Source organism: Argiope bruennichi, chromosome 4, assembly GCF_947563725.1.
Source record: "Argiope bruennichi chromosome 4, qqArgBrue1.1, whole genome shotgun sequence".
NCBI lineage: Eukaryota > Metazoa > Arthropoda > Arachnida > Araneae > Araneidae > Argiope > Argiope bruennichi.
Window position 1 is genome coordinate 48261693 of NC_079154.1, and position 22549 is coordinate 48284241.

General features: G+C 26.1%; 1 protein-coding gene across 1 annotated transcript in view; it reads left to right on the top strand.

Moving 5' to 3' along the window:
* LOC129965988 (uncharacterized) overlaps positions 1–22549 on the top strand; it is a 112543-nt gene that overhangs the window by 75930 nt on the left and 14064 nt on the right. The window contains exons 3-4 of the mRNA XM_056080312.1: positions 4789–4976; positions 20775–20900. Coding sequence (XP_055936287.1) covers positions 4789–4976; positions 20775–20900 — 314 coding nt within the window. The remainder of the gene's footprint in view (positions 1–4788; positions 4977–20774; positions 20901–22549) is intronic.

A 22549-nucleotide genomic window follows, 5' to 3' on the forward strand; every position in this document is an offset into this window, starting at 1 on the left:
AAATATTATTGAACGACTTTTGAAATCAAGTGATGCACCGAGGAACAGTATCTGATAATGCATTGAATATCATCTCATTTAGATGTAAATATAAATAATCTTAAATGTATATTGATATAAAGATGACTGTAAATTAGTACGGATGAACTGAATATTTTATTATAATCATTAGTTAAATATTATTAACAATTGAAGCACAATGGAGTTCCTGTTCATGCCCTTAATTTCTGATGTCGGTTTTAAAAAATAAAATTATGCTGTCTTTATCTTTACTATTATAAATAATCATTTTTTGTTTATTTATTAAGCAAATAAAAAAGATTGAATGGGAGGATAATAAAATAATCTTTATTGGCTGACATATTTATTACTATTATCATTGCGTTTACATTATCGTTGTCATATAATCAGCAGACATTTTAAAAAATAAAATAGAAATGGATAAGTCAAGCCTAAAATATTATCATGCTACTATGTTTCAGTCTATAGGATTGAATTTCTTTTAAATAATTGTAATGTTCTATACATCGTTTGAATTCTTAATTCCTTCATAAACCATAATGTATTTACGTAACAAGCAGTCGGATGACTGAATTTTAAACAAATTAGCATTAGACGCCATTTCACAATCGTATACAAGAAAAGCTTGCATTTCCAATTCTTTTCCAGGTAAATTAACCGGTTTGATGGACTTTTCCATTTTTCATTCTATTTCGAGTGACATACAGTTAACTATGGACTTTTCTAGCGCAAGATCCAGTGCAATTAAGTCTCATTCATCCAGTGCACGTCTTCTTCATGATTTTCTCATTTGACATGCATGAGTGACGTCACGCCGGGCGTGACGTGACATCTGCATCTGCGTGTTGAGAAAAGAAAGTGCTCATGCGCAGCCACCATTGCGTGACGTAACGTGATACGTCTACATGAGTTAATCGGTTTTTGCGAGTGCTGGTAAGTCAGCAAGAGGCGCGATTTTCAGCACGCTCAAAATCATAATAAATCGAAAGAATGAAGAGAGAAAGAGAGAGGGGAAAGACGAAGAAAGTTTGTCTTATGCCGCAAAATCGATAGAATTAATGCGCAGTAAAGGATTCCATTGTGTTTGAACCTATATAAATAAAAGTGAAAATTCATTAAAAAAAAATCCAAACTACTGCATATATTTGCTCCAAATTTTGCTGGCAAACGCCTTGAAGCATATAAAAATTATAAAAGAATTGGAATAATTAATCAAATAGCTGACTTTTGTTAATTAAAATATTAATAATGTTTCCGTGGAGAGAAACGATTATTTTGTCTTTAGCATTTACCACCTCTTTTCCGTGAAAATATTATAGATAATTTAAATGATTTAATTTATTTATTTCCATTCTTTACATCATATTAAATTGTATTTTGTACCATTTTTTAAAAAATTATTTCTAACTTAAGAATAAAAATTATCTTGTTTTTAAAAACTCGCAGGAACAGTCCATAATTTTTCGATAACTGATGTTATTACTTTATAAAAAGTTGCAAACTTTAACAGAATTTTATATACTATAATAACATTTTATATGAAAATATTTGTTTATATCAAAAATACTGTATACATATTTAAACGATGACTTTATTTGCAAGCTCATTATTACTCATTGTTCTTGCATATAATGTTTATATTTCATAGCCTTTGACAATTATTTAAAACAAGGATATCTCTTGCTGTGTCATAATATCCAAAAAAACTTTGCTATCGGCTATTGAAGCAAAAGTTTCTGATAATTAAGTAAAGAATTACATTTTTATTCATAAAGGGCAAGGGCATACTCTCATCCCTAGTAGCCCCAATTATATTAATTAGTAAAATAAAAGCCATCTTGTAGTTGTATCTTCAAAAGGAAAAAAAAAATTATTTAAGTGCTACAAATGCGTGCTCATAAGTAAATGAATCGCTTTTTTTTTTTTTTAATAGAATTATAAAATCAAAATTTCTACTTCTTTTTTCCTTCTTTGTGACTCTAAAAATTCACAAACACTAAAAATGCTAGCAATTAAAAAAAAAAAAAAAAAACTTGGAAAGTAACTACAAATTAGAAATTGAAGTTAGAATTATTATTGTTAGTTACCAAAACAGACTAATTATAATTTATTTCATAGATCTGAATCAATCTTTTAGCAATCGTAAAATTATTTTGATTATTTTGTATGTTAATATAGTAATTGAGTTTTCATTTATATAAATTTAAATAAGCATATCTTTTGGACAGAAAATGCAGTTTACTTTTCGAAGCATTAAAAGAAATTTTTGTTAAAAAATTTATAGATTTTAAATTCTGGATCTTTAAACTGAATTCACTCAAAAAAAAATTTTTTTTTGTAATATATGTTTCGATATTTCTTGTTACATATTTATAAATAATAATAAATGCTTTCTAATTTATTTTTCTAATTAGTTCTTATTATTAAAGATAATTTCTCAAAAGTTAGATTTATTTGCAATTTATATTTTATTAATTAAAGATATTTTTGAAATTTAACGATTCCTTTATATGTGATACAAATATTAAAATGTAATGACATAGTAACTTTTTAACAATTACAATCCCTTTTGTGATTAAAATTAATTTTGAACTTGATATAAGTGAGCACCCTATGGTAGAGTATCTATTCTATATTACATATTATATCCTAAGACAGAGTATCATATATTTTATACCTCTAACACCTATATTATATATAGTGTGTTCTATTATATATTCTTTTCAATTCTGATTAAAATATAAATAAAAACTTTTTAATAAACATTTAAATTTATATAAAGAGTTTGCTAGTAAAAATATTTATTTCTTTAAATACATATTATGTTATAAAAAGAAACTTATTTTAATAAAATATCAAACAAATGAAGATAAATTAATTAACGGTCAAACTAATGAAACCAACTTTAATAAAATTTTCTATTCATTTTTGAACCTTAAGAAGATAAGCTCTGTTTTTTATCAGTTTAAGTTGTTGCCCAACAAGTGAGATATTATGTGCTGTTAAGCTATCCATACTATTTTGGGTGCAGTGTACTCTGCATATCAGATTGACATTTTTGTACTTAAGATAATAAAATTTGCGCTTCAATCCTTTCTAGAAATTAAGTATCTTTTTTTACATCTTTTATCGTTTCTGCAAACAAAATCTGACCTGACTGATGAGCTTTTATCTTCAGTTTCATTTTTTTTTTTTAATTTGTTCATTTCATCCTCTTAGATTGCTTATCTTTGGTCATTTAAGATAATGTATGCACTTGACCAGTGGTTAAGAAATAAACCTTTCGTAAATAAACTTTCTAATAAAAACCAAGCAATGCATTTGAAAGTAATTTGACTAGCTGCAGTAAGTAAAAAACATGGATCAATTATTATACAAAAAAAATGAAAAGATAATAAATATTATGAATGAATGGATAAAAAGAATTTCTCATGAAAGAAAACAAAAATTATAAAGTTTGCATAAAAAGCAAATAACTTCTTCTTGAAAGCAAAGAACAGAAGAATGAGGGGGAAAAAACATATCTTAACTAGCTTGTGATAGCTAAAACAAACTAAGGAAGAAAAAAAGAATAATAAGAAAAAAATCTTAACTAGATTGCGGTAACCAACGAGGAAAGATCTTACTTAGTGATAGTAAAGTCTATGATCCCGTGAATTTTATTTCAACCATTTAAGTTTTAATGGAAGGATTATGCTGCTTTTATATCATTATAAATAAAGCTATTTCAGATTTTATTAGACAAAAATAACTATAATTGAAATATTAATAATTACGATATGTTATGGTTGCGTTATTGAAGGTAAATGCAAGAAATAGTTTGTATGGATTTATATGGAAATTTGGAATGTTTTGTGAGCCATTAATTCTTTTATAATAAATATAAAATTTCCTAATGCGATGTTATTTTTTGCAGAGTATGCCTTTTTTTTTTCTTCTAAAAGATAGATGCTTTAACATTAATACTGCTAATATTAGACACTATGTTATATTTCAGCAATTATAATTTAATAACTATTTTTATTATTATTGCAGTTATTTTAACGGAATAAATTATTATAGAAATGTGAATTAATTGTTTTCTTATCTATTATAAACGAATATAAATTTTTCTAAATTGATGCTTAAATATGATTTTCTTTTGCGTATAGTTTATAAATGGAATAGAAAGAATGGAAAGGGAAGGTCCCAAAATTTTTCACAAACTTATTCCTCGCTGCAATTTTTATTTTAAAGTTGTACAAAATAACGGCAATAAAATAAAAATGTTATCATTATTCACTACTTCTTTCCCTGTATATTATTTCAAATATTATACAATTTTATTGACGTTTCTTACTTCTGTTTTACTTTATCATCCAATCATGTACATATTTCCCTCTAATGCTTTTATCACTTAAGAGAATGTAGAGACGGGATTCAAAAGAGAACTTACTATTAGAACTTATTATTGAAGAAGAACTTATCTTCAATGGCGAAAATTCATTAATGTGTCATCGGTATCGTCAATATAATGTCTAATATGGTTGGTTCAGTTTCGAAGAACACACAGTTCACCTGACTCCTTGCGGTGAGGAGGAAGATTATATTTAATTGCTGTTCTTTAAGTACTGGTGTAATCGCTTGGAATCTACTGTTTTAATTCGTTAAGAAATTCAGTTTGGCTATTCTTTCATTGATTGCTTTTTGGTCTTAATAACGAATTGATCTAAGTATTGAGATTTTTTCTTTCTAATATGGATGTTTTTTTTTGTTTTTTTTCCCCAGATCGTGGGGATTATTTTAATCTCCAAGAAGAACGTGAGTGCGTCAACTGCGGCGCTATCTCCACCCCTTTGTGGAGGCGAGATGGCACTGGACATTATTTGTGCAATGCCTGCGGATTGTATAGCAAGATGAATGGAATGAACAGACCACTTATGAGACCGCAAAAAAGACTTCCTGGACCCTTGGTGGTAAGTTCCCTTTCTTTTAATTTTTATTTAAATAAACAGTTTACTGGCACAAATGGTTACTGATAAAACTGATAACAATAGTTTACTAGCACATTTGATTACAAAAGCAATATCTAAAATTTACACCGAGTCTCCGGTCATTTTTTTAATGCGTGAGGGGGAGGGAGTGAGAATATTTGGCAAAATGTTAGTAAAGTAAATCAATCCTGTTTTAAATCAACTTATGCTTTTGCCTTTTTAATAATTAAATGGTTTAATGGTACAAATGGTGAGTGATGCAACTGGTAACTTACTGGCACAACTGGTAAATAATGGTTTACATGTATATTTGATTACAAAGGTGATATTTAAATCTTACAGTCGATTTTAGATCAATTTTTTTTGGGGGGGAGGGAGGGGAATATTAGTTAAAATGTATGTAAAGTAAATCAATCCTATTTTAAATCAATTCATGCTTTTGCCTCTTTAATAATTAAGATTACCATTTCTCTCTCCTCGAAAACTTATCTATTCAGCCTTGAGAAAAACGAGGAAATCCATGATCTTTTTATTTAAAATATAGAAAAATAAATTATTCAATAAAAGGGATGCAAAATTTTTGTCTGTAGAGTGCAGACCTATCAGTGGAATTTGAACGTAACAGACAAAATATAGTTATTTCAATTAACCCGCCACGATTTTTAAAAAAATCCAAAAGAAATGAGTATCATATGAATGCTTTTTCATATGATACTCATTTCTGCATAAATACTACCTGCCCCTCGTACAATAAACTAATATATATAACTCAGTTAAAGTAATGTTAATTAATTTATTTAAATATAAAATTTAAATACGAAATTCTAATTTTGTGCCTACATTCCTCTTTATATTTTAAAAGATTCATATAATTTTGTTGAAGTTTTTTTATAACACTAATTGAGATGCAAAAAGAGTAGTTTCTTATTCTTTTGTGCTCAATGTTTGGATTTCATTTTAGCAATTAGTGTTTTAAATTTAGAAAAAAAATATCTTTTCAATTATAATTATCCCTATTATTTACAATAGATCGTAATTATGTGTGTTGTTGAGCTTAAATATTTGTTAGGTGTGGAAATATAACTAAATAATAGATCATAATCTAAAATTCTGGATTAGGCCAACTTCAACCATTCCTTAAAAACTCGTTTTTCAATTCATTTTACACATTTTTTAGCTCTGTTTTAAGATATCAATAAGGAGTTTAAGCGTATACGATGTACATGTGAAAATACATCTGGTTATCAATAAGATGAGTTTTATCAAATTTTGAAATGATAACAGGATTATTTTTTATTGAGTTGTTTTTAAACATTGATACATACACATTTTTCAAATATTTATAAAATTATGTAAGTGTGTATGAGTTGAAAAACATCTTCTTAAAGTCGAACGTTTGCTATAATTAACACTAATTTAGTTTAAATCGATTTATCAATTTATTTGAGATTTTTATACTAAACAAATACAGTGTGGAGAATTTGTTATGGTAAGTTTAGATTTCTAATTTGTGCTTTAAAAAAACATTGTTTATATTTATTTTAAAGCAAAAAAAAAAAAAAAAAAAAAAACTGATTTTATTTTGAATTTATAATTTAAAATTTCCTAGAGGTTTTGTTTTTGTTATTTATTGCATTAGAAATCAACGGGTGCTTAAATTTGAATCACCATCTCTCCAATATTTTTAATTAAAAAAATTAGTTACACCTGTATGGTGCAAATTTTAGTTCTAAAAATTCGCAGCTATAAAGCATAATATCGAATTTTGTTAACTATTAATTGAAATCAATTGAGTTGACTTATTGAAATCATTTGACTAGTTGAAATCGTCATTATGTTTGTTGAAATCATTTTGCAAGAAATATTTTATAAATTATATATAAATCAAAGACTATTGCTGTATTTCCAGCATATATATATATATAGCATATTATTAGCAAAAATTATTTTTACACCTTTTTATTATTCAAAAGAAATTAAATTTTCAGTTATATAAATTTTTTTCTGAACATCTTAAAAAATCCAATTTTAATTAGTTAAAAAAACATTTTTGACTCAATTCAATAACAATACTTTAATTTTTTTAATTATATGATTTTTATTCCGTCACGTTACGATGACGTTAAAGATAATTTTTTATGAGCGCTGTCGTAGCTATATAATTAAAAGCAAATTTTATAAATAAAATGAAGATAAGCGAAACAAGGCTATTACCATGCAAAACATACATGTTGAGGATACATTATCTAGACTTTCGAATCTTCTAACTTTTCTTTGTAACATTTAAATCTTTTTAGAACAAGTGTTTTTTAAATACGGCATTAAGACTAATCAAACATAGTTAAGAAAATCCATTCGATATAATTTCATGAAAGTTTATAACATGATAAATTTTCTCTCAATTTCTTTTAATTTATTAGCAATCATAGATACGTTTTTCTTATTTATTTTTCGAGTTTTTTTTTCCGATAAGAGATTCAGGGAAGAAAAGATTTTAATACCTCCCCTTTAAAAATATTAAATGAAGTGATAACAGAGATTGAATAAATAAGTTTAATAAAAAACATGAGCATTAAATATTAAAAGTTTAGTGCATGTAAAAAAAAGAATTTGAAAGAAGATTCCTCAAAATTTCATCTATGCGGATCTATTCCTAATGCAAAACAAACAAATAAAATTTCTTTTTCTGGATAAAATGCTAGCAACTTATTTTTCAATTTGACAAATTGCAGAATCTTTCCATTTAGCACTAAATAATATAGAATTCCTAAAGTATCTGGTAATATGGTCTGCGTTGCTATGGAAACTTGACGATTTGGGCATTAGTCAAAACTTTAGTGGCTGCAGTACTTGCATGCCGTTATTCCTTCGAAATTCAATGACTTTTTTTGCTTAAATCTTTATCCTCTTTATCTCATGTGTATTTGTTGATGATTTTAAACGGTTTCATCGTTTGAATTTTTTTAGAGTAGGTTTGGGATATTTTTAATATTTGGAACTCTTTTAACATTCGAATAAATTCTTTTTCTACACTAAAGTGACACTTTGTTTTTTATCATATCTTTTGTTATTAATTAAATAAAATTCCTTATAAATAGATTTATTGAAGAAACTTATAAAATGGCCGAATTACTTTCGTTGTCCAGATTATCTTATGATAAGGCAAAAACCTTCTACAAACTTACAAATTTGGAAATAAAAAACATTTTTTAAGGCTTTTTAATTTAGCATTCGTAAACACGTGTTTTCATTTCTTCAACTTTGCCATAGGTATCAGAATTTGAGTTTGAAATAAGGGTGGCCGTATTATTCTGTTGTACCTTACAAACGTATATAGAAATTAGAAAGATACTATAGTAATGCGTCTTGCTGAAAAAGTCCGATAAACTTTCTTGTAGATAAAGAAATCGATACCTGCGGGCATTCCAAAGCAATCGTTTTTGTTTCGATCTTGTTTTTCTAAATAAATAGATCGATCGAAAAATGTGACAAAATTGCTGAATTATCTTCATTTCTCATATTACCTTTAAGGGAAAAAAAGGAAAGGTCTTCTATGAAGTTTTAAAATTTGACATGAAGGTCTTAAGTGAGAATCTTATGAGACGACAGATAGCATTAATAATCAAGTATTTTTCATTTTTTCAACATTGTCACAACAATCCTAATTCATGTTTGGAATAAAAGTTGTCGTATTATCTTCAGGTTCTGTATAAATATTCACAATAATTTATATTCATGAAAAGATTCTGAACATCAGCGTCTATATTCCACCACCACTCTTTTAATAAATGCCAATACAACTGACAGTCCATTCGTCTCCGAGGAAAGGTCTCTATAACTCAAAATTCGCTTGTCCCTCAATCGCATGGGAACTTGTCAACCTTCGAGTTGCTATCACTCCTCGTGTGTGGACCTGAGGACGTGCCTCCACCGAAAATCTCATAAATTAGATGTCACAGCAGACGACCGGTGGGTGTGTCACGTGACTTGCAGCGACCGGTTTTGGTAGAACTTCCAATATGAGAATCAAAAAGCCGGAGAAAACATAACAACACTAATAAAAAATACACCTTTTTTGGTGGTTTTTTTAAGTTTTTATTTCATGCATGCCCATTTTGAAAGCTGATGTGTAATAAGTACAGTTAGTCATAGATGAACAGAGACATTGAATTTTTGATGACTCTGTCGTGCAGCTGTCGAATATAAATCTTCAGGGGTACAAGAAAAGAGTTGATCTACCCACCAGGTTTTTTTTTTTTTTTTTTCACTTTCTTATATACGAAGTATGCAAAGAAGAATTATTGAAATACACTCGGTGGCGAAACTAGACAGCATATATTGAGACCTCTCTTCTCAAATTTTTAATTAAAATCTAAGTTTATTTTAATTAAATATAATTTTAATTGAAATTTCAATAAAAATCACTCCTAGGTGTTCATTCTCATCTTCCAAGATATATATATGTATCAAATTTCGTAGCTGTAGATCAAACAAACTGGCCAGAACGCCAACACACTCATTCATTTTAATTACTAATAGCGATTAAGACTTATATATATGCGGCCTTCACGTTTGTATATAATACTATTTAAGCAGGCATTTGATGTTTATGAATACTGTAATAATTAAAAGAACAGAATCAAAACTTCAGAAATTAGGCTTAATATTCCTGTTAAAGTGTTAATAAAATTGTCAAAATATTTTATAAATTATAAAATTTACCTTATTTACAAATTTATTTATTTGTATATTAAGCTAATAATTTTTTAAGCAATCTTCCTGCAGTTCACTTCATTTCAGCTGTATTCGGTAGCTGCCTAATCTGACCTGTCAGAAATTTGCCACTCAATATAGCAGAATATATTCGAAATGAATTCGAAAATAAAAGGACAAGTAAAAGATTCGATTTATTCAAAAATACTGAAATTTTAAAACGAGTTCAGTAAGAAAAAATTCAGACTTGAAATACAAAGTTGTAGTAAAAATTATTCTTATTTATTGTAGTGATTTTTAAATAGTTAGTAAAATGACTGTTTACTAATTAGTAAAAAATTTATGCATAATACATAGTAAAAAAAACTATTTAAAGGTGTAAGGTACCAGCTATTAAACTAATAATAATATTTTTGAAATAAAAAAAAATCAAGTTCTGGCAATTTTCGAATTAAAAAAAATAAATTTGAATCATAGACGATAGCTTAGCATTATGTTAGTAGAAAATTAAAGGTCAGAGAAAAAATTCGCATTAATCACATCCCACTGTATGACAAAAAGATAGTGTGATATTAATAACTGTATATTTCAGCTCTCCCAAGTTCGAAACTCATACATTTTTTTTAAAAGATTAAACCTGTTTTTGTATTGTCATCCAAAAGACAAAGGGGGGGTGGAGACCCACATTCAATATGAAAATGGTCATGAATATCTTGAGCTTTTCATGCAGTAACAGTATCGAATATGCAACATAAAGACCATTGGGAGATATGCCTAAAATCCCATTAGAATTTGTTAAAACTATATGGTATCAAATATATCTCAATTTCCAAGGGGAGGAGTCAGTCATCGTAATCACAAACTATTGTTAAAGTATAGTGATATAGTGGTAAAAGCGATTACTTAACAATTTCTAAATTTAAAAAAAAAGTTTTTAAAATCTTGTATTAAAAATGTAGGTGTATCAAATTTTGGATCAAAACAAAGAAGACCGATTTTTTTCATTCGGCGTTATGAGGACATGAAAACACGAAAATAGTGAAATAGATTAAATTCAGCACGCCATCTTTATAATTTGCACTAAAAGTGATGATATGAGTCAGATTTTGTACACGAAACGCCAACAGATAAATAATCCATACGCTATTTTATTAATATAAGTGCGGGTATAATAACATAAAAACATGATTTTCAGTTGTGTTAAATTTTCACATCTAAGTTAAAAATCTTTTCTGTATGTCCCATTAAATCAACACACATACACACAAAAAAAAAAGACATAAGAAAATTAAAGAAAAAAACTTCTAAAGATCTTTCACATGTACATATTATTTTACTTCAGAATTAAAAATTTTAAAAATCCTCACTTTAGGTATGATGAGTTTAAATTAATTATAAAGAATAACCTTCAAACTTTTAGCAACCACAGAACTCACCTTGCCATTTTAATATCTTTAAGTTGCAATCAACACTAATAGAATAATTTCAACCGAGGCCTCCGAGAAGAGCGCTTTCTCTTCTATTTGAACTTTTTGGCTCTTATCGTTCTCGGAGGCCCCGATTCAGCTGTCGTAATTTCGGATTGCAATTGGTATTCAAAAATACTACAGAGAAATATAAATGGGCGAGACTTTACATGAGAATTTAAAGTAAAGATAAATAAAGACGAATTAATGCCGTTAAATAATTTTGAGAATTAAGTTTATTAAAAAAAAATTTTTTTTTTTTTCTTCTCCTGGGATAAAAATGAAATAATCATTGCGCTTTATGGTAGAAAAAAGAAAATAATTCTTTTTTAAATAGTTCTCAACGCCCTTTGGCATATTAGTAATGCAATGAAATACAAATTTATATTAACATATAATATAAATATTATCTTTATCTTAAAGTTATTGAATATAGCTAAAGTACTTTATAGCGTAGGTTTGTTTTTAAAAAGTCATTAAAGTTCCAAAGTTTCTAAGAAGCATAATAATTTTCTTTTTATGAAAATTGGATTAATGATTGATGAAAGTTTCTATTCAAATTGTTAATGGCAATGGAATATAAATGAGGTTTGTTTCTTATATGTGTTGATTTGCTTAAAAATCCTAAATAATTGCTTAATGAATCTCAAATGATAATTTTCATACAAAAATAAAAGGTTGACCCGTACTTTTTAAGTAAAGACAAAGAAAAAAATTTTGAAAAATACTATAAATTAGAGAATTAGGGTGAAGATTTTTAAGCTCGAAAAACAATTTTCGTTCATAGTAAAATAAATTTCTCAACCATTATAAAGCTTATTTAAGTAATTATTTGCTTTACAGTTTTAGAGCTACTGTCAGTTTTTAGATACGAAAACACTCAGCATTTTTGCTCATGCGTCAGTAGAGTCTTTTCAAGTCAAAATAGGGGTGAGGAGATTATTATTACTATTTTTATCAAGCAATGTACAGAAACACATGTAGCTTCAAAGTAAATCAATTTGAAAGTAAAATGAAAATCAATATCGGAAAAAGAATAGCAAAAATAAGAAACATACCTAATAAAGAATTCCAATAAAATTGCTTTCCTTACTCATTTCCAATCATACTCCCTTCTGCTGTGGTGTAAAATTGAAAAATTGAAAGGCAAAGGATTCTAAAAGGAACAGTATATTATCCCTCTGTAGATTTTTTTTTATCCTCATTGGGCGATACAGGTGCGATGACCGTAAATAAGATGTGCATTTAAAACTACAAATTATATTTTTCGAAATTAAGGAAGAAAAAAAAAAAAAAAAAAAAAACATCTTTCCGTTAAAAAACGAAAAATATTAATATGGCAATAACTTGCTTATTCTAAAAAGAATATATATTTAGAAAAGGTTAAGATTACTTCTAGGTAGAGTTTCAATTTTATAACCAATTGCTCTTAGGTTCAAATATAACCACATCTATGAAACTGTTGCATACTTAAATAGGGCTTTGATTCTTCTCAACTTAACTTGGAACAGAAGCTGGCAGAAAAATAATTTGTTTGACATTGACAAAATTTCAAGACATGTTTCCAATGCTTTATAGATTTAATTCAAAACAGATGTTAAATGTATCAGTCCGTCTTCTAAAAATGGAAGACAATATATCTGATTCCTACTTTTGATTTTTATTCTTCTTCGATGTTTTTTCCTTTCACTTAATTAGAGAATTTTTTTGAATCGTAAAACTAAAAATTAAAAAGAAATTTCATCTTAGAAATAAATAAAATTATAAAGAAAAAAATATTAATCTGAATTTATCTCTTTCGGAATGTTCTGTAAAATTCTCGCCAGCGTAATGTCTTTTCCAAACTAAAGTGAAAAAATTTATTCAGCGAATTAGTTTAAAAAATGAATTCTGCTGTTAAATGCTAAATGGAGATTTCCTGGCTCTAAAAAATGGGACCCAATTTAACCCTCTACGTGCATTTGACAATGAGATGTCGGGGTCCCCTTCTCCTCTAATTTCATACACTAAATATTTTTTATTCATCTTAGTTCTCAATATAAATCAATGTCAATATTATCTGACAAAGCGTTTAAATACGGTTCTTTTCAAATAGTGTTTCGCTTATATATAAAAAAAATTAATTAAGATTTGTTTTTAAAAGCAATTTTAAAAGAAATCGGAACAAAAAAAACCCACATACAATCTAATACTATTTGATAATGGAATCGGACACTTTATTTTTAATTGTAAAGCAATTTTTTTTTTAGAAATTTTAGACTGCATAGAATAAAACTTGTAAAAGGTAATTAATTTAAATTGTTAAAAAATGTACAAACATAACAATACAAGATTTTAACTTGAAGTTTTAGTTGAACTCGAGTGTAAGGTCCTTCTATATTAAATGAAATATATAAAATTAATGCATTTCGAAAATATCGAAATTTCGGGAACCTCTAACGTTGCGGACTCTTAAAAAGTTGCCTTTTTGATAATCCTGCCCTAAAAATAAAAGGTTCTGATATATAGATATGATTCAAAGTATAAAATCATAGTATATATTATTCGCTTGGTAATAATTTCATTGACTTGTCAAGCATCTATTAACTAAGAGCTGTATTAAGCCATCTAGAGAATAATTTAAGCACAAAAAACTTGAAACCATTCTAAGAATATTACAGTTTTATTAAAATCCTCTGAAAAGTGTACCGACAAACTTTTTTGAGTTCTTAATTTAATCTCTTATGGTTCTAATTGTAAAAATGCTTTCAATGATGTAGAGAATAATAATTTTGTACTGTTGGAGTTAATAAAAAAAGCCGAGAAAAAAATTACTTAGTTTACACGTTTACACAGTCCTGATTCAATTAGTCAAATTTAGTAGAATATTTTTGTAGCACTAACAAAAAAAGAACCATTCTTCTATACTTTAAACTGACCGAGTTAAGACGTTTTAGATGTCTTTATTTAGGCCTAACTTTGGATGCTACAAGGAGGATCTTCCAATTAATTGACTATTTCCTTGAGGCGGACTGGAAGATTTGTCGATTTAAAACAGTGTTCAAAACTTCATAAATTGGTCACTTTTGGTAACAGCAAATAGAATCTTTTTTTAAATTTAAAATATTAGGGCGTCAAGAATATTCTACTAAATATGAACAATTGCGCTGGATAATTCTTTGAAAAATTAATATTTTAATTCCTTCAATGCAAGTTCTGAATGAAGCAACAATACATATATTTATTTCTATTATTTAGTGCATTTGTTTCAATTCGAACAGTATGATCATTTCTAACAGTTGAAAAATTTGATGTTGGGCCATGATCGGTGTCGGCATCTTGTATAATAAATTACTGAGAATGATAATGATAATGATACTCATTATGATAAATTTAAGAATGATCAAAAGTTGTTTCCCTCCTCCCTTATTATAAACATGAACAAAGCAGGGTTTTTTTTTTTTTTTTTTTTTTCAAGAATTTGTTTTGTAGGAATCTGGTTTATATTTTTAGGACTATTTCGTGTTTAATTTAATTGTTTAATTGATTAAAAAGATGTAAAAGTTTTCTATTTTAATAAATTTGTGATTCGCAGGTTAACATTACTAATCAGCGCAAGTGGTCTTCTCAAAACTTTCTCATCTCCTCTAGATGCAATCCTCCTTCCATCCAGCATAAAAATTACGGATCGTGAGAAACGCGTGAAGGCCTTAAGTGCTCAAATTTTTATTTTCAGAGCCTGCACTTAAGAATTTTGTGATTCGTAATGTAATGTAGAATAGCAAGTAGGCATGTTGTATTCCTTTTTGACGGCCAATTGAAATTGAAATTGAAAAACTACAAAGTTAAGAAACAAGATCACCTTAAGTTTCATTTATTTAAGTCGTTATTTTTATTTGTTGCATTTATATTTATACGAATGAATAGACTGACAGATGATCAAACCACTAACGGATTTGGTTCAAAATTTTTCCTTTAATTCTTAGTATCAAATTTTATTCATCTAGATCTTTAAATTTTGTGGTTTTGGGATCACTTGAGTCTGTACAGAGAGAAGATACAAATTTCCTGTGAATGGATTCGTTAAGAATTTAATATACTTGAGCCCGGACAGAGAGAACAGACAAATTTCCTGTGTATGGATTCGTTAAGAATTTAATATGTATCTACAAATTTGGCGTAAAGAAACATATCAAATTATTTATTTTCCTCAAACCGTTTTTGAGTTATCGAGAGTTCAGAGACAGGAATAGTTCTGAAAGGATTTTTTTTTCTTTTGTGACTCGGGAAGCTCAAAACAAAACTTCATCAAAATTTTAAAGGCGAATTTTTGACCATTACAATAATTTTCTTTATATATTTCATATACGAGAAAGTAAAAACACCAGAATAACAACGACAACAGCAATGTCAAAAAGAATATTTGTTGTGAAAAAAAGATAAAAGGAGAATAACTACAAAAGAAACTATCATGATTAATGTAATCAACAGGCATAATTAAGCATAAATTTTCAAAAATGCTAAGAAGGTTATGATATAATGAAACAATATCAAAAAGAATCCTATGGATACTGCTTAGAAATCCAAGCACACTAACACATAAATTTGATTTTTTGATAAGAAATTTGAATAATTTCTGCAAAAAAATTCATTGTTTTTTTTTACATGAAATGTTTTTTTTTTCTTCTTCTTTTTATAATCTGATTAACAACAATAAACTAATATCTGTTCCTTTTTCATTTGGAGAGTTTTTCAAGGAAATTTATTTTTCCTTCCTTTTTTTTTAATACGGAATAAGGATTTTTATGTATTAAATAATTTTCCTTCTAATTCACGCATTTTCGATGGAATAAGAATCATGTTTTTAAATTTCAAGACCAAAACTCCGAAGTAAATAAAGTTTGAAATTTATTTTTCAGTATATATTTGTCTTCAAGATTGAAAATAAATTTTTTTGGTTTTGAAACTGACAAAAATTCGAGCCCTTTTCAGAAGCTAACCAAATTGTCTTCGAAGCATATCAATTGACAGATAATAGCAGATTAATTAATCAAAAATAATTCCCTCAATAACTTTATTTATAATGAAAATAAACAACAGTATTACAAACAATTTTTCTCTTTAAAAATGTAAATGCTTAGCATTTTCAGATTCTTACTTTTTTTATTTTTATAAAATGAAGCGCTGTTAATTTTGTTTTATTTATAAATCTTCTTATAAAACAACTGGATGACTGATATTTTGACAAAAAATATATGAAAGCATTAGATATATTTCAATAAGTTTCTTTATAATTTCGCAAAAAATTATAATTATTTTTCGAAATCAATTTTTAAAAAAATCGCTTATTTTATGAAAATCATGATCTACTATTTCGTTTCAGTTAAATTCTCATGGATTGTGCGCACTTAGTTAAAATAAGAATTAATAAGGAATTTATTTGAGAAATTGTATAATTTAACGATCTCGTTCCAAACAGATATCATTTCAATATTTTGAATTAGTTAAGTCTTTAATTAAAATAAAGCAAAAAAGCAATGATTTATTATGTATGAAAATGTTTACATGCCAAAACAAATTTCTGAAGCATAAATAATGATGAATTATTTAAGTATTAATCTATACTAATAATAAAAGAGCTGTGTGTTGGGTTGGTGTTGATGCTCTACAGGACAGATCGTTTGACCAACAATTACCTAATTTGACGCAATTTTTTTCTGGAGAATAGTAATGTATTTACAACAGAATTTTTTTAAAAAAAATTATGAATTAAAAAATTAAACAAGATCGTGACATTTTTTAATAATAACTTTTAAAAAAAGAAAATGGTAGAAAAACAATTTTTTTACCGCATTTTAAAATTAATCTTTATAAATTCTTTCTTCGCCTTTCAATTATACCCAGAATTTCAGCATTTTTTTAAAATAAATATTTATAAGATACTTTTTATTATTCTAAGGAACTCAAACTGTTTTCATTATTTCATCATATATTCAACCGCATAATTTTATTCCATTGTTGAAAGCTAAGAATTTTTTATTTTATTTATTATCTCGCAGTTTACTTGAGGATTAAGAAAGCGAAGTTAGAGTATTGCATAAGACATTATGCATATTTGAAGATAGATTATCTGAATAAATAGGTTGTTACAAACTGTACATTATAGACTTAATTAAAATTAAACATAACTAATATTCCTAGGAAGCCAGCCAATCATCAAAAGGGTATACTAAATAATATTCCGTCAACTTATTTCTTAGTAAACTTAAAATTAAGTTTGTTTATCAGTATTAGAAGAAACACTAAAATTCTATTAACTTTATAAAAGACTTTTTTGTAGTATGCAAATGTACGTAGTTTTCTAACAACAAATTCACAAAATGAAATTCTTTGAAAGGTAAATAAAGTAATATCTTAGTACAGACAAAGATATTACTAACAGTTATTTTAAGAAAATGTGGTATGCGTTAAATGACATAGTATAAAATGCAGTTTTTAAATTTTTTTTATTATTTATTCCTGATATTTACATTGTAAAATCTTTGAATATCTTATTCACCACAAAATGTCTTCAAACTTTCAAATATTTTCAATTAAATGAAAAGAAATGAACAGCTATCAAATAAAAGGAAGCAGCATCTTTTTATGTGAATTCATTTAATGTTTTAAAATATACAGTATGGTTTCTATGGTAATTAACTTTGTTTTTTTATTCCATGTACATTTTTTTAATATTTTAAAAATAATAAGAAGAATTTCTGATTTAAAAAAAAACAATAATATTTCTTCCAAAATAGGCATTACGTAATATTCTAAGACGATGAAGAAAATTACAGAAACTCAAAGAGAATAAAATGCCCATTGCAAATTCAAATAATTTTACGTTTACAAATACTTTTAGTAATTTAAGTAGAATAAAATGTACCATATTTTTTAATTATCTGTAATTTAATAGAGTAATTTTCATTTTAAACATAATAGATTAATTACCCTCTTCTAAGAAAAAAGTAGAAACTTCAGACCAATTCAGATAAATTCTGATAATAGACTAATTTATTTAAAGTTGCATGGCTATTTAAACTATTATTTACAAGTTGATAAGCAATGTCGTTATTTTAAACAGAGATATGAGTATCACTACGATATCATTTTAACTGTCTTGATGCAATAATATCTTTTCATTCGTTTTATTTTTTGCATTTTATATATTTTATTAATATCTTAATGCAACAGAATGTTATTATTTGGCTTAAAATGATATGAATATTTACTTTTGACGATTTTATTACACTTTCTAATTTTTATATTACTTTTCATTCTTATATCGATGTCATATAAGACATCTACCGATTATAAACATTTTTAAATAATAATTTTGTATCATATTTGTGTATATATCTATCATATTCGTGTAACCGTGTTTAAGAATTCAGTCGTAAGTATAATGAAAATGAAAATATTTATTATTCTTTGTTGTAAAAAAATATTATGTAGATATTGAAATTAATAAATCCCAAATAAGTTCATATGGGATGTTTTTTAAAGTTCATTAGATGATGTGCGTGTTTTTCAAGTAAGGAGGTTTGCTTTAAAATTGAGTCATGACAAAAGATGTGACAAGAAAAATATCTAATGAAGCCATGAATATTATTTCAACTCTGTATACTAAAATATTTCAACAAGATTTCAATGCAGTTTAAACAACTGAATGGAGTTTCAAATTTTCAGCATATTACATTCATATAAAAACCTATTATCAGTTTTCTGTTTTATATAAATTATATAATTTTGGTTAACTCTTACGAGAATGTTTTACACTTTGGGATTGAAGTGGGAGAAACAACAGTAAGAAAGATGTTAAGATTTTCAATTGTATAAATTTTATTCAAAAGTTATACTAAATGTTTTTAACAAAATACAATCTCGTGTTTGTGAAGACAAATTATTAATGGCAATTAATAAATCTATGTAAAACCATACACTTAAGGTAATATCTGGTTTGAATTTACTATAATTAAATTTTTTTAAATTCTTAAATCATTTATTTTTAAGGAAGAAAAGAATTTAGAATACGTATATGTTATTGAATTGTTGTGAAATAATGCAATTTTCCGTTCTGAAATCCTTTATTAATCATTTAAGAGAATGATAATTATTTTCATAAGTTAAATAAATTTACATTCTTTAAATTAATTTTTGTGTTATTAATCATGTTCAGATTTCCTTGATGGATGATCGTATTCTAAGAATCAATAAGAAATTTTTAGAAAAATGATTTCGTGACTGTGACAATTATAGTAATTAGTGGAGAAAATATTAACTTTAAAATTTGGTAATGAAAGTATGCAGTGAGTTGTAATTTGCTTATATTTCAAGCATTTCAATAATTAAGTATCTCGTTTGGGAACAAATTTAATTTATAATTCAAAGCAAAAAGAACTTGGAAAATATATTTAAAATAGATGGATAATTTCACTATAAGAAAAGAAATAAGCTCATTATCGTTGTTGCGGACAAAAAAAAAAATCCTTAGTTAAAGAATTTCACTAAAAAAACGTTATATATATATATATATATATATATATATATATATATATATATATATATATATATATATATATATATATATATATATATATATATATATTACTAAAAATTGCTTATCTCACCCGATTCTGCATCGAATTAAATATAAAAAATAATGCCAAATACTGAAATCCAAACTATTCCATTATGATAATAGTTTTTAAAAAAAATTGAAAAATTTATTTTTAGAAAATGGAACAACCAAATTAAATTCATTCATATGTAGTTTAGAAAATACGATCCAAATCATTTTGAGAATAAAGTAAGTCACAGGAAAACTGGGAAGCCTTACGGCAATCTATTGAAATAATTCCTTAACTCAAAGATTCTTCAGGAGAAGCGGTATTTATTCTTATTTAATATGTCTAGCTCGGCACTTGTAGGGTCTTTAATTATTTGTTAGAAGGATGCGAAATTTGAATTTATAATTAGAATAAAAACGTGCTAAAGCACTGTGATAAATAAAATAAAGAAAATAATCAAATCAAATACAAAAATATAGAACAAATGATAAAAAACTATTAATTTTTAAATTATTGCCATATATACATATACGATCAAATACAACAATAGAGAACAGATGCTAAAAAAATTAATTTCTATGTTATTTCCAAATATGAATATATTTATGAATATCTAATATACGCATGTTAAATTAGAGCATAAAAACGAATTGCAACATACCAGGTTATTCTGTACATATCATTATAAATAATATTGCACATTTTAAAAATGAATCAAAATTTCCAAAAACATTGAAAATTAATGAATATGCAAGTTTTTTTAAAGTCCTCAGAAAATCTATTCATTCCTTTAATCTTGGAAAACAACTCTTGTTTCAATCTAGAAAATTAAAATCATATGGTGTTATGCTCGTCAATTCTATTCGAACGTAAAAAAAAATGTAGATAAAAATTATAGTGATGAGCATCGTATTAAGAATCAAATGTGCCACTCAGTTATTTAATCGTAAGAAAATGTCAATGTTCTGTGCTCTTTTTTAGAAGAAACTTTAGATTTTGCTCTGTCTTTACAGGCGGCTAATCGGCGAGCCGGACAAATCTGCACCAACTGCGGCACCACCAACACCACACTATGGCGGCGCAACAACCATGGAGAGCCCGTCTGCAACGCTTGTGGACTCTACTACAAGCTACACGGGGTATGTAACCAGTTCGCGCTTATTTTTCAACATGTATTTATATAAAAAATAATTAATTTTTTAATTTGACGAATTTGCTCCTATTTAGCACTACTTACTAATTATATCTAATTCGATTTAACTATTAATTCAAAAAAATTAAATAAGAAATTAAAGAAAGGTGTTGCGTAAAGAATTTGCAACAAGCTTCGAGTATTGACTGATAAAATTTCGGAAAAACTTATTTATCAATTTTAGATATTCCTTTCGAATACTCAAATTACTTATTAATTAATATTATATATATATATATATATATATATATATATATATATATATATATATATATATAATAAAATTTGATTTTTAAAAATCTTCAGATATCTCACTAAGGAAAAATTTAAATTTCATCAATTTGAGAATTACGATTAGATCTCGTTTTTGCTATCGTTTCGAGCATGTTAAAGAAATAGGTAAATATAAAAAGTAATAAACATTTTTCTAGTTAGTCGAATTTGAATTTTAGTTCTTTTATTTAGCACTACTTACTTATTCTGCTCAATCCGAGTTATTTTAACATCAATTTTATATTTTAGAAAAAGTATTTAAAGAATTTTAAGTTTGAAATAAGGTTGTGACACTGATTACAAGAATTCGTAGGATTTTTCTTATCGTCTTAAATTTCTTTTGTGATTGAAACGGTGATATCTAGGACAAGATTCCTACAATCTAAGAAACTGAGATATCTGAATTCTTGTAAAAATATTTAATTTATCTAAAAAAATTAGTTGAATTTTTTTAATTGAATACAAGCGGAATTATTGTTGTAATACAAGTATAATTATAAGCGGTTATATTTTTTTTCAACTTTGTTAGTAGAAATTTATTTTATTTGGGAGAAACATACTTTTAAACGTATTTGCAACATAATAGTATCGAAGAAAGTAATAAATAAACAATAAATTTTTATTGTTAGAAAAATAATTGAAAATTTAAATTAAAAGCTTTAAAGTAATTTAAGACATAAATTTTTTATGTCTATTTGTTCTATACAAATAATTTATATGAATTAGAATGCTATTATTTCTTTTTTTTTTTAACAGAATTAAATAAAACATTCAAGGAAAATGATCGATTAAAAGAAAATATGTATTATTTAAGCTTTTTCGAGATAATATTTGAAAGCTCTTCCATATTTTTAGAAATTAAATATTATTATACTTTTGCAAATTAATAATCTTTTTACTCTTAACTGTACAGGAAACCTTTTTCCTTTACAACTTTATAAATTACAATTATCTCAGAAATCAATGAAATGAGAATTTTTGATTCTACCTAATTTAACAAATTGTAGTTGTCAGTATTTATACGAAAAAGAGTTCAGTGATTATTTAAAGCAAAAATATTTTACCAAATTAAAAACATTTGAATATATCATAAGCATTTTTAATGATTAAAATTTCTGTAATTGATGAACGCGATATTACAGATTCTCGAGTTAGATTTAAAAAATTTTTTAAGTTGGATTTTTAATTTGTTTTTGAATTTTTCAAAGTTATTTTAGTATATGAATAACAGAAATGCGTATAAATATATTTCATAAAAATATAAAAATTTAATATGATTTTTTACTTAGTGAAAAATATTCTTGTTTCTTGAAATGCGGTGAA